Below are 12145 nucleotides of genomic sequence, written 5' to 3'. Positions count from 1 at the left end.
TTATTTTATTTATGAAATGGGAAAAGGGTGATTCAAACTTTTATTAGGGGGAGGGGCTTACATTTATAACTTTTTTTTTTCCCACATTTTATTTTTAGTCCCCATAAGGGACTATAACATGGAATTTTTTGATTCCTAACACTGATCAGTATATTACACAGCATTAATCCGTGTCATCTGTGGTTTGTTGCACTAGACCCAAAAGACTGGCAGCCGTAATCGCAGTGAACGGTGGTTCTACCAAGTGTTGTCTCAGGGGGTGAATACTTCCAACAGATGTCACCTTTTTTGTTCCCATGTTGTGTTGAATTCCAGTTTGTAACACAAGCAAAATGGGCAAAAGGTCCAAGGGAGTGAATATTTATACAAGCCGCTGTAGGTTTTCCAATCCTTGTCCCCTGCAAAATGTTTAGTTTAAAGGGGTACTCCAGCGCTTAGACATCTTATCCCCTATCCAAAGGATAGGGGATAAGATGCCTGATTGCAGGGATCCCGCCGCTGGGGACGCCCGTGATCTTGCACGCAGCACCCAGTTTATAATCAGTCCCCGGAGCATGTATATAATCACGGGGCCGGAGCGTTGTGATGTCAAGGCTCCGCCCCATGTGACATCATGTTCCACCTCCCTCAATGCAAGCCTATGGGAAGGGGCGTGGCAGCTGCCACGCCCCCTCCCATACGCTTGCATTGAGGGGCGAAGTTTGACATCACACGGGGGCGGAGGCGTGACATCACACGCCGCCGGCCCTGTGGTCGCCGGTAATCAGACCCGGAGCGAACACGCTCCGGGGACTGATTATAAACTGGGTGTTGCGTGCAAGATCACGGGGGTCCCCAGCGGCGGGATCCCCACGATCAGGCCCCGGAGTACCACTTTAACCTGGAAAACCCTTATGTATCTGTTGCTTATGTAACATTTTAAGAATGATCTGGGTATCTATGAAGAACATGCAATGACTTAATCTTTATTTCTACTAGTAGAGAGTCCAGGCTATCAAACAAAACAAGACAAAAAGACAAGGTGCTTCTTGTATCATACACAACACACCTAGAAACAGCCAGTAAATAAACAAAACGATTTTCCAACCCAACTTCCTCCTCCTCCTATTGCTTCCTCTTTAGTCACATTTTAAATAGCGTATTAATACACATTACTGAAATCTTTATTTACAATTATGTGGGTGTTATACGAAGCTAAACGAAGGAGGAAAGAAAAAATTATGTAGATCTATGGATTTATACGATGATAAAGATGCAGATATATATCCTGACAGATTTGGACCATTTCCATGCTGCCTCTCTGCACGTTCCTACATGATGATTTATCATCCACAGGTACAACACATCATGTAACCATGGCTGCCAATTGACATTATGACCTTATAGTTCGGGAGGCGATAGCTCGGGGACAATGGGGGAGATTTATCAAAACCTGTGCAGAGGAAGAGTGGTGCAGTTGCCCATAGCAACCAATCACATTGCTTCTTTCATTTTCCACAGGCCTCTAAAGAGGCCTGTGGAAAATGAAAGAAGCAATCTGATTGGTTGCTATGGGCAACTGCACCACTCTTCCTCTGCACAGGTTTTGATAAATCTCCCCCAATATGTGTAATACAGCACTCTTATACTGCGGGGTATTCTCCCGTCCATTCTGTGCCCCTTTAGCTCAGCATCCTTCCCTGCTCTTCCCACTTGGCACTCTCTTCAAGACCCCCATTCTAGGACATCTTTATCCTCTGTGGCATACAGCAACAAATCTTTTTGTCTTTCTCCAATTCTCTGTGGTCATATCTTTTATTAAAGGAGATATATCAAGGCAAAAAAAAAAACATATCCAAAAGGATAGGAGATAAGTTTTAGACCGCAGGGGGTCAGACAGCTGGGACCCCCTGAGATCTCCTAGACGGGACCCCAGCTCTTCCCTAGAATGGGGCATGTTGACCCCTGCATGAAGCAGCGGCCAACACGCCCCCTCCATGTACCTCTATGGGAGAGCCATTCCACAACTCAGGCTCTCCCATAGAGATACACAGAGGGGGGGGGGGGGGGGGTGCCAGGTGCCCCACAATCTAAAACTCATCCCGTATACTTTGGATAGAGGAGAAGTTTGAATTTTAAAAAGTGTGATTCTCCTCCTTTAAAGATCTTTTTTTTTTTCATGCTGAACCATAAAGTTCTGTACTGTGCTAAGGTACTTGTAAGTGTTCTATATTTTGGGGTTCCCATCATTTATCTGCTGTTGCTAGGACCTTCTGCCTGTATACAGTATGAATAATACTCAGCTGCCCTGACCTTCTGCCTGTATACAGTAATGTATAATACTCATCTGCCCTGACCTTCTGCCTGTATACAGTAATGTATAATACTCTGCTGCCCTGACCTTCTGCCTGTATACAGTAATGTATAATACTCTGCTGCCCTGACCTTCTGCCTGTATACAGTAATGTATAATACTCTGCTGCCCTGACCTTCTGCCTGTATACAGTAATGTATAATACTCTGCTGCCCTGACCTTCTGCCTGTATACAGTAATGTATAATACTCTGCTGCCCTGACCTTCTGCCTGTATACAGTAATGTATAATACTCTGCTGCCCTGACCTTCTGCCTGTATACAGTAATGTATAATACTCTGCTGCCCTGACCTTCTGCCTGTATACAGTAATGTATAATACTCTGCTGCCCTGACCTTCTGCCTGTATACAGTAATGTATAATACTCTGCTGCCCTGACCTTCTGCCTGTATACAGTAATGTATAATACTCTGCTGCCCTGACCTTCTGCCTGTATACAGTAATGTATAATACTCAGCTGCCCTGTCCTTCTGCCTGTATACAGTAATGTATAATACTCTGCTGCCCTGACCTTCTGCCTGTATACAGTAATGTATAATACTCTGCTGCCCTGACCTTCTGCCTGTATACAGTAATGTATAATACTCTGCTGCCCTGACCTTCTGCCTGTATACAGTAATGTATAATACTCTGCTGCCCTGACCTTCTGCCTGTATACAGTAATGTATAATACTCTGCTGCCCTGTCCTTCTGCCTGTATACAGTAATGTATAATACTCTCCTGCCCTGACCTTCTGCCTGTATACAGTAATGTATAATACTCTGCTGCCCTGACCTTCTGCCTGTATACAGTAATGTATAATACTCTCCTGCCCTGACCTTCTGCCTGTATACAGTAATGTATAATACTCTGCTGCCCTGACCTTCTGCCTGTATACAGTAATGAATAATACTCTGCTGCCCTGATCTTCTGTCTGTATACAGTAATGTATAATACTCTGCTGCCCTGACCTTCTGCCTGTATACAGTAATGTATAATACTCTGCTGCCCTGTCCTTCTGCCTGTATACAGTAATGTATAATACTCTCCTGCCCTGACCTTCTGCCTGTATACAGTAATGTATAATACTCTCCTTCCCTGACCTTCTGCCTGTATACAGTAATGAACTTAAACTTATCACCTATCCACAGGATAGAGGATAAGAGTCTGATCACGGGGGGGTCTGAATGTTGGGACCTTGATCCTGTATCTCCGTTCGTGCCTCTCCCATAGAACTGTATGAAGGGGGGGGGGGGGGGGGCTATCTATAAATATATCAGGGGACAGTACAGAGATCTTTCCCATGATCTATTCATACCCAGGACTCTATAACAAGGGGGCATCCTCTACATCTAGAGGAAAGAAGGTTTCTACACCAGCACAGACTGGGGTTCTTTACTGTAAGAGCAGTGAGACTGTGGAATTCTCTCCCGGAGGAGTTGGTCATGGTGAACTCTGTAAAAGAATTCAAAAGGTCTGGATGCATTTTTGGAGAGTAATAACATCGCTGGTTATGGATTCTAGATTTATAGGGACAGAAGGTTGATCCAGGGATTTATTCTGATATTCCAGGTATATATTCTCCATATTTGGAGTCGGGAAGGAATTTTTTTACCTCTAGTATGAGGGTTTTTTGCCTTCCTCTGGATCAACTCAGTAGGGACTCATTAGGGATATAGGTTTAAGATGGACTTTGGTCTTTTTTCAACCTTATGAACTATCAAGGAGATTTATCAAGCTCCGTAGTAGATTTCTTTTGCTTAAAAAAGTCGTATGTACTTGCGCACGTGCGGCTTTTTATACATACTGCAACTTTTCGATTTTTGCTTATTCCAACACACACTTCTGAAATCTGCTCACGTATAAATTTTTTATTTTGCAGTGGTCATGTATTTATCAAATGCGATAGTCGCTATTTATGAAGAAAAAAGTCGCATCTCCGTTTAAAAGTCGCATATGTATTCCAGGTCACACCTGACTTACAGAAAGTGCATACGTCTGCAGAAAAGGAAATTAACCCCCACTCTAAAGGGTTATCCAGGAAAAAACTTTTTTTATATATCAACTGGCTCCAGAAAGTTAAACAGATTTGTAAATTACTTGAGAAAAAAGGAGAAGAATAATAAGTGCAGCTCACAGTTATAATACCAACCGAGGACAAATGGGTAATGCACCTATACCTAGGGTGCCAATATTAAATAAATAAAAAAGAGAAAAATACCCAGACCTCAAGGAAGGTATATTAGGTGAAAGAAACTAAGATTAATAAAAGGACCAAAGATCGTGCTTCAATTATAATAAAGTGTATTTTATTAAAATAAAGAACTGAAAAAACTGATAAAAAATTCCACCTCACAAGGGGCCCCTTGTGGGAGGGGTGTGTAATACCTAAAATGGACTAGATTTGTATATTACTTCTATTAAAAAATCTTAATCCTTTCAGTACTTATGAGCTGCAGAAGTTGAGTTGTTCTTTTCCGTCTAACTGCTCTCTGATGACACTTGTCTCAGGAACTGTCCAGAGTAGAAGCAAATCCCCATAGCAAACCTCTTCTACTCTGTGCAGTTTCTGAGACAAGCAGAGATGTCATCAGAGAGCACTGTTGCAAGACAGAAAAGAACAACTCAACAAGGGGCCCCCCTGTCATGTGCCCCTCACATATAATGCCCCCGTCATGTGCCCCTCATATTTATGCCCCCGTAATGTGCCCCCCACTTATAATGCCCCCTGCCATGTTTCCCTCACAATAAATGTCCCCTTTTATGTGCCACTACGTTTTTATAAGGAACTGTGTACCATACATTGCCCCTGTGGTGTTTTCTACAGCTTTCTTACTTGCACTGTGCATGGGTGTCTAATGTAATTCTTTTTCTGCTAATGTACACATACATACACACATACATACACACATACTCACACACACATTCAGACACACAATTGCCCCTTTCCCCTCCACCTTGATCTGCCACTGTCCCCTCCATTACTGTGCATTATGCCGGCACCCCACCCTCCCCTCTACATTACTATTCCTCATGAAATCGGAACCCACCCATAAACCGGATCCAAAAACCACAAAACAGTCGGCTAACATAAGTCAAACCGACCCCCCTACACGCTGAAAAGACCCCCTTAACACACCCGCACCCCCTGGAACACCTTGTGGTGGGTAACGAACCAAGCCTTTTTTGGGGGGGAGGGGCTTCACTATCGTTTATGTGCCCGTTAGTGCTGCGCTGTCTTCCTTCCTGACGTAAACTCTGACCTCATCGCAGCGACACAAGACTCCGCCCACCAACGTCACAAAAAGCACCCTCAAATTTAAACAAAAAAGCCTACGGATATTCATGGTGCGGCATAGTATGTTTTTAATATTTTTTTCTGAGGAGGGTGGATGGGTTGTTGCGGGATAGTTGGAGTGCAGCTATTTAGTGCCGGGTAGACCAGTCAGGGTGTCACCCAATGCGGTACGCCCCTCCTCCCATCACTCTCCAGCAACACTACTGGTAATAAAGGGTAGATAAAGAACTTTGGCTATTAACATAAGGGAAAACTTTTCTGCTTTAAAAAATACTTTTGTTAGTGGGTTTCGCAGGTTTTGCTTACGTGTGAAACTACGGATACTGGAAGCCTATGCTAGCATTTCTCCTGCGGTGTAAATAGTAGTATATAGCAGTGTATACGGATACTGGAAGCCTGTGCTAGCATTTCTCCTGCGGTGTATATAGTAGTATATAGCAGTGTATACGGATACTGGATGCCTGTGCCAGCATTTCTCCTGCGGTGTATATAGTAGTATATAGCAGTGTATACGGATACTGGAAGCCTGTGCTAGCATTTCTCCTGCGGTGTATATAGTAGTATATAGCAGTGTATACGGATACTGGATGCCTGTGCCAGCATTTCTCCTGCGGTGTATATATTAGTATATAGCAGTGTATACGGATACTGGAAGCCTGTGCTAGCATTTCTCCTGTGGTGTATATAGTAGTATATAGCAGTGTATATGGATACTGGAAGCCTGTGCTAGCATTTCTCCTGCGGTGTAAATAGTAGTATACAGCAGTGTATACGGATACTGGAAGCCTGTGCTAGCATTTCTCCTGCGGTGTAAATAGTAGTATATAGCAGTGTATACGGATACTGGAAGCCTGTGCCAGCATTTCTCCTGCGGTGTATATAGTAGTATATAGCAGTGTATACGGATACTGGAAGCCTATGCTAGCATTTCTCCTGCGGTGTAAATAGTAGTATATAGCAGTGTATACGGATACTGGAAGCCTGTGCTAGCATTTCTCCTGCGGTGTAAATAGTAGTATATAGCAGTGTATACGGATACTGGAAGCCTGTGCTAGCATTTCTCCTACGGTGTAAATAGTAGTATATAGCAGTGTATACGGATACTGGAAGCCTGTGCTAGCATTTCTCCTGCGGTGTAAATAGTAGTATATAGCAGTGTATACGGATACTGGAAGCCTGTGCTAGCATTTCTCCTGCGGTGTATATAGTAGTATATAGCAGTGTATACGGATACTGGAAGCCTATGCTAGCATTTCTCCTGCGGTGTAAATAGTAGTATATAGCAGTGTATACGGATACTGGAAGCCTGTGCTAGCATTTCTCCTGCAGTGTATATAGTAGTATATAGCAGTGTATACGGATACTGGAAGCCTGTGCTAGCATTTCTCCTGCAGTGTATATAGTAGTATATAGCAGTGTATACGGATACTGGATGCCTGTGCTAGCATTTCTCCTGCGGTGTATATAGTAGTATATAGCAGTGTATACGGATACTGGAAGCCTGTGCTAGCATTTCTCCTGCGGTGTTGCTATCAGTGTGTGCAGCGTGGGAGAAGAGGGTTGCATTGACAATCCAACACAATGGGCAGCACATTGAACACATTTTATAAGTGGTCAGAAACTTGTAAATAACTCATGAAAGAATAAAGTTACGTTAAAACCAAGCACATCATTGTTTTTCTTGTGAAATTCCCAATAGGTTTGATATGTCACATGACTCTCTTCCTATTGAAAAAACTAAAGTTGGATTCAAAATGGCCGACTTCAAAATGGCCGCCATGTTCACCACCCATCTGGAAAAGTTTCCCCCCTCACATATACTAATGTGCCACAAACAGGAAGTTAATATCACCAATCATTCCCATTTTATTAAATTAAATCCATATAAATGGCCCACCCTGTACAATATATACTGTACTAATAAAGTATAGCCCTAAGTCTGTTCTCAACTCCCTATCTATCATGAAATTAACAAAACATTTGATAATGTAACTTGCAGCAACCTTTAGGTTTAATTTCATGCATTCGCTGTACATAGACTGTACATCCATGAATGGTCAGGTACTTACTTGTTTATTTTTGGCAGGTTTAAAACAGTCCTTACATACTGTGGCCCTAAAAAGAGATGAAACAGTCAATTAGAAAGAACTTCTAGAAGAACGAGACAACCAAGTCAAGGTGTGGTTCTTGAATGAACCTTGAAATATGCTACAAACTATTTCTATTCCTTATTTCAAATTCACTAAATAAAAGGGAGAATGTCACTGAGAATTGTGCAGCCTCATTCTTAGGAGAAGAGAAACTGACTGAAGACTAAACCATGCTGAAGAAAATACATACCATGTACAGAATATCGGCCCTGCTGGACTAGTGGGAACGTTTATTTCCCTATGGCAAACAGGTTTAACACTAAGGTCTATTATAAGGTCCAGCTCCTCCATTTTATCCGCTAATACAAATTCCCTTCATCCATTTCCCCCCCTCCTTATTGAACTTGATGGACATGTTTTTTTTTTTTAACTATACTAAATATGTAACTTTATTGAATCTCGTCTATATTGTACAATCTCAGTGATGCTCGATCTGTTTACAATACACACCAGGAAAGCTTAAAACATAAAAGTTGGTCACGTGAGTGTTAAGTAGGCACAAGTGCTCACGTGACCAGCGACCAAGAATATTCAAATCCAGCCAGCAGACCCGCCTCCAGCGCGCAATTCACTGAAGAAAGAGGACCGGGCAGTGGACTACAGGTACGTAAAGGAGTCAGAGACCCTGCATGGGTCTCCTGTTCACCCGCACTATAACCCGGTGTATTGGATTAGTGTGGGTGAACGGGAGACCGTTTTCCTTTAAAGACAGGTACTCAGCCTTAGACTGAAAGTTGTTTTTTCCTATTATGGCAAATTATTTATATTATCAAAAAATTAGTAACACATTTTTTTTTGGGGGGGGGGGGGGCTATTCTATTATTTCCATCAATACTTTAGTACTGATAATACTGGGGGAGATTGATCAAAACCTATGCAGAGGAAAATTTGCCCAGTTGCCCATTGCTTCTTTCACTTTGCAGAGGTCTTGTTAAAAATGAAAGAAGCGATCTGATTGGTTGCTATGGGCAACTGGGCAACTTTTACTCTGGAAAGGTTTTGAGAAATCTCCCCCATAGGTGATAAGTGATAACTAGCTGATCAGTCAAGGTCTCACCACTGGAGCTCTCCACAATAATCAAGGTCTAATGCAAAAAAGAATAGATTGGCAGCATAACCAACCCCCTCTCCATTTCCTTTTTTTTAGAACTTCCAAACATAGTCAAATTAAATGCTCTGGAATGTGTAGAAATCCCATTGACAGTGAATAGAGCATTGGCCAAACACGGGCACTGCCAACTTCTTCCACTCAAGGAACATTTGGCCTCCGTTGGCATGATGTGTGAGGGTCCCAGCAATTGGACCCCCATCGACCAGCTAGATATCCCCTATCCTGTGGTCTAAAATGGCAAAGTCGTATGTGACCTGCAACCAAAAACACAGCATGTTTGGACTTTTGGAAACGGTCCTGTACCGGTCACGACCATCATTAGGAAAGGGCTTCACTGTAACATGTGGCCTATGAATGTAAATGTGGTCACAAACACAACACAAACAGGTTACAACATGACAGTCTTCAGAAATTCAGAGCTGCTGGATTTTTGGGTGATCACAATCACATTAGATGTGCAGGATTACATAGATTATATTAATCGGGAATACATTTCCTAATGGAAGTGCCTGTACCTGCTTCAGGTAAACAAGAATCGTGGCTTGTGGTGAATCAGCTGGGGATTACATCTTCTGTAAATCTATCAGATGAGTAATGAGTAGATGACCTGTACAGTGCTTTCCCTATGTTGCTTCTATGACTAATATACCTAGTAAATGAGGAATTTGGCTCTAACACTGTAGTAAAAGTCATAGATTATAATCTCCGGGGCAGCGGCACTTACAGGAAGTGGCAGTCCTCATCTGTTTCTTGGTGACAAAACACCACCCCGACTTCAAACAAACTCTAAAAACAAAAACAAGATTTTAGAGATGACAGAAATGCGGTAAAAAAAACGGGGAAGGGAGAATACTCTGCATGGAGATCAAGCGTAAAAGGAAACCAATCCTCAACGACATCACTACAAAGAGAAACCCTGCAGTACAAACATTAATATCAAGGAAATGAGCTGAACCAAAAATGTAAGGTGCGCGCTTGAATTTTTAAGGTGCGCGCTTGAATTTTTGGTTTAGCTCATTTATTGGATATTATTTATGCTGGGTGATTTTTGTGCCAAGTATGGTCTGACGTGGGACCAAAACCTACACCCTGTTTCCGTTATGAGTACTATTAAAAGGTTTGGAACAAGATGTTCCGAATGCTTAGAGCCGGGAGCTCGTGACATCATTGCCCCACCCCCTCATGACATCACGCCCCCTCAATGCAAGTCTATGGGAGGGGGCGTGACGGCTGTCACGCCCCCTCCCATAGACTTGCATTGAGGGGGCGGGACGTAACAACATGAGGGGCGCGGCAATGACGTTACGAGCTCTAAGCATTCGGAACATTTTGTTCCAAACACTGAGCAGCGGAGTACCCCTTTAAAGCACATATGCAGTCACATTCTTAAATTAAATTCTTACAGAAATAAGAAATCTAGGCTGCTGTATGCAAGGTCCTCATAAAATAGGCTGTAGGAGGCCAGGAAAAAGTTCCCTTTATTTCTTTATGTATTTTTATACCCGACAGCATCACTTTAAAAAAAAAAAATATATATATATTATAATTTTTTTTTTTATTAAATTTTAGCAAATATTAGCACACCCAACATAAAAAACACACAAAGTGAGCCTTGGAGTCCAATGGGTGGTGCTAAACAGTGAATGACAGCTATTTGTATGCTTTTTCATACACAGATAAGCATGAATCATTAAAGGGGTCCTCCAGTGGAAAAACATTTTTTTAAATCAACTGGCTCCAGAAAGTTAAACAGATTTATAAATTACTTCTGTTGAAAAATGTTTAATCCTTCCAGTACTTATTGGCTACTGTAAGCTCCACAGGAAGTTCTTTTCTTTCTGTCATGACCACAGTGCTCTCTGCTGACACCTCTCTCCATTTTAGGAACTGTCCAGAGCAGGAGAGGTTTGCTATGTGGATTTTCTCCTGCTCTGGACAGTTTCTAACGTGGACAGAGGTGTCAGGAGAGAGCACCGTGGTCAGACAGAAAGGAAATTCAAAAAGAAAAGAAGTTCCTGTGAAGCATACAGCAGCTGATAAGTACTGGAAGGATTAAGATTTTTTTTAATAGACGTAATTTACAAATCTGTTGATAAACGGAGTGACTGGGATATTTGCACACATGTCCTCTGCAGTTGGATCTGTATTTCATGTGAGTAATGCTTTTCTGACTTCTGGTGCAAATAGAACTAGATATGGACAAAAGGTATTTTTGCACTGGTAGCCGAGTAACCCATTGTATGCACAATGCAATTGGCTATTCCAGGCAAAAACTTTTTTTATATATATCAACTGGCTCCGGAAAGTTAAACAGATTTGTAAATTACTTCTATTAAAAAATCTTAATCCTTCCAATAGTTATTAGCTTCTGAAGTTTTCTGTCTAACTGCTCAATGATGAGGTCACGTCCCGGGAGCTGTGCATGATGGGAGAATATCCCCATAGGAGCTGGACAGCTCCCGGGACGTGAGTCATCAGAAAGCAGTTAGACAGAAAACAGCAACTAAACTTCAGAAGCTAATAACTATTGGAAGGATTAAGATTTTTTAATAGAAGTACGGTAATTTACAAATCTGTTTAATTTTCCAGGGCCAGTTGATATATAAAAAAAAGTTTTTGCCTGGAATACCCCTTTAACCCCTTAAGGACACAGCCCATTATGACCTTAAAGGGGAACTCCACTGCTCAGCGTTTGGAACAAACTGTTGTGAACGCTGGAGCCGGGAGTTTGTGACATCATAGCCCCCCCCCCCCCCTCAATGCAAGTCTATTGAAGGGGGCATGATGGCTTTCACGCCCCCTCCCATAGACTTGCATTGAGGAGGCGTGGCGTGAAATCAAGAGGGGGCGGGGCTATGATGTCACGAGCTCCCAGCTCCAGCGTTCGGAACAGTTTGTGCCAAGACGCTGAGCAGCGGAGTACCCCTTGACACTTCTGTCCACCTCAGGAACTGCCAGAGCAAAAGAGATTTGCTTTGGGGATTTGCTCCTACTCTGGACAGTTGCTGACATGGACAGAGGTGTCAGCAGAGAGCACTTGTGGTCAGCAGAAAGGAAATTCAAAGAGAAAAGAACTTCCTGTGTATTATACAGCAGCTGATAAGTACTGGAAGGATTAAGATTTTTTTTATAGAAGTAATTTACAAATCTGTTTAACTTTCTGGCATCAGTTGATTTAAAAGAAAATGTTTTTCACTGGAGTACCCCTTTAAGGACACAGCCAATTTTATTTTAGCGTTTTTGTTTTTTCCTC

At 42.3% G+C, this 12145-nt stretch overlaps 1 protein-coding gene across 4 annotated transcripts in view; it reads right to left on the bottom strand.

Annotated features, from left to right (window-relative positions):
• PUS10 (pseudouridine synthase 10) overlaps nt 1–12145 on the bottom strand; it is a 129728-nt gene that overhangs the window by 41958 nt on the left and 75625 nt on the right. For 3 of the 4 annotated variants that reach the window (XM_056567683.1, XM_056567682.1, XM_056567684.1), the window contains 2 exons: nt 9617–9678; nt 7701–7746 (listed from right to left, as the gene is read on the bottom strand). In XM_056567683.1, the coding sequence (XP_056423658.1) occupies nt 7701–7746; nt 9617–9678 (108 nt within the window). Of the gene's footprint in view, nt 1–7700; nt 7747–7971; nt 8107–9616; nt 9679–12145 lie in introns of those variants that run through there. The other variant, XM_056567685.1, reaches the window with a different exon arrangement.

Source organism: Hyla sarda, chromosome 3 (genome assembly GCF_029499605.1).
Source record: "Hyla sarda isolate aHylSar1 chromosome 3, aHylSar1.hap1, whole genome shotgun sequence".
NCBI classification, from domain to species: Eukaryota; Metazoa; Chordata; class Amphibia; order Anura; family Hylidae; genus Hyla; species Hyla sarda.
The sequence above is the reverse complement of the archived record's forward strand: the minus strand, read 5'-3'. Positions and strand labels throughout refer to the sequence as shown.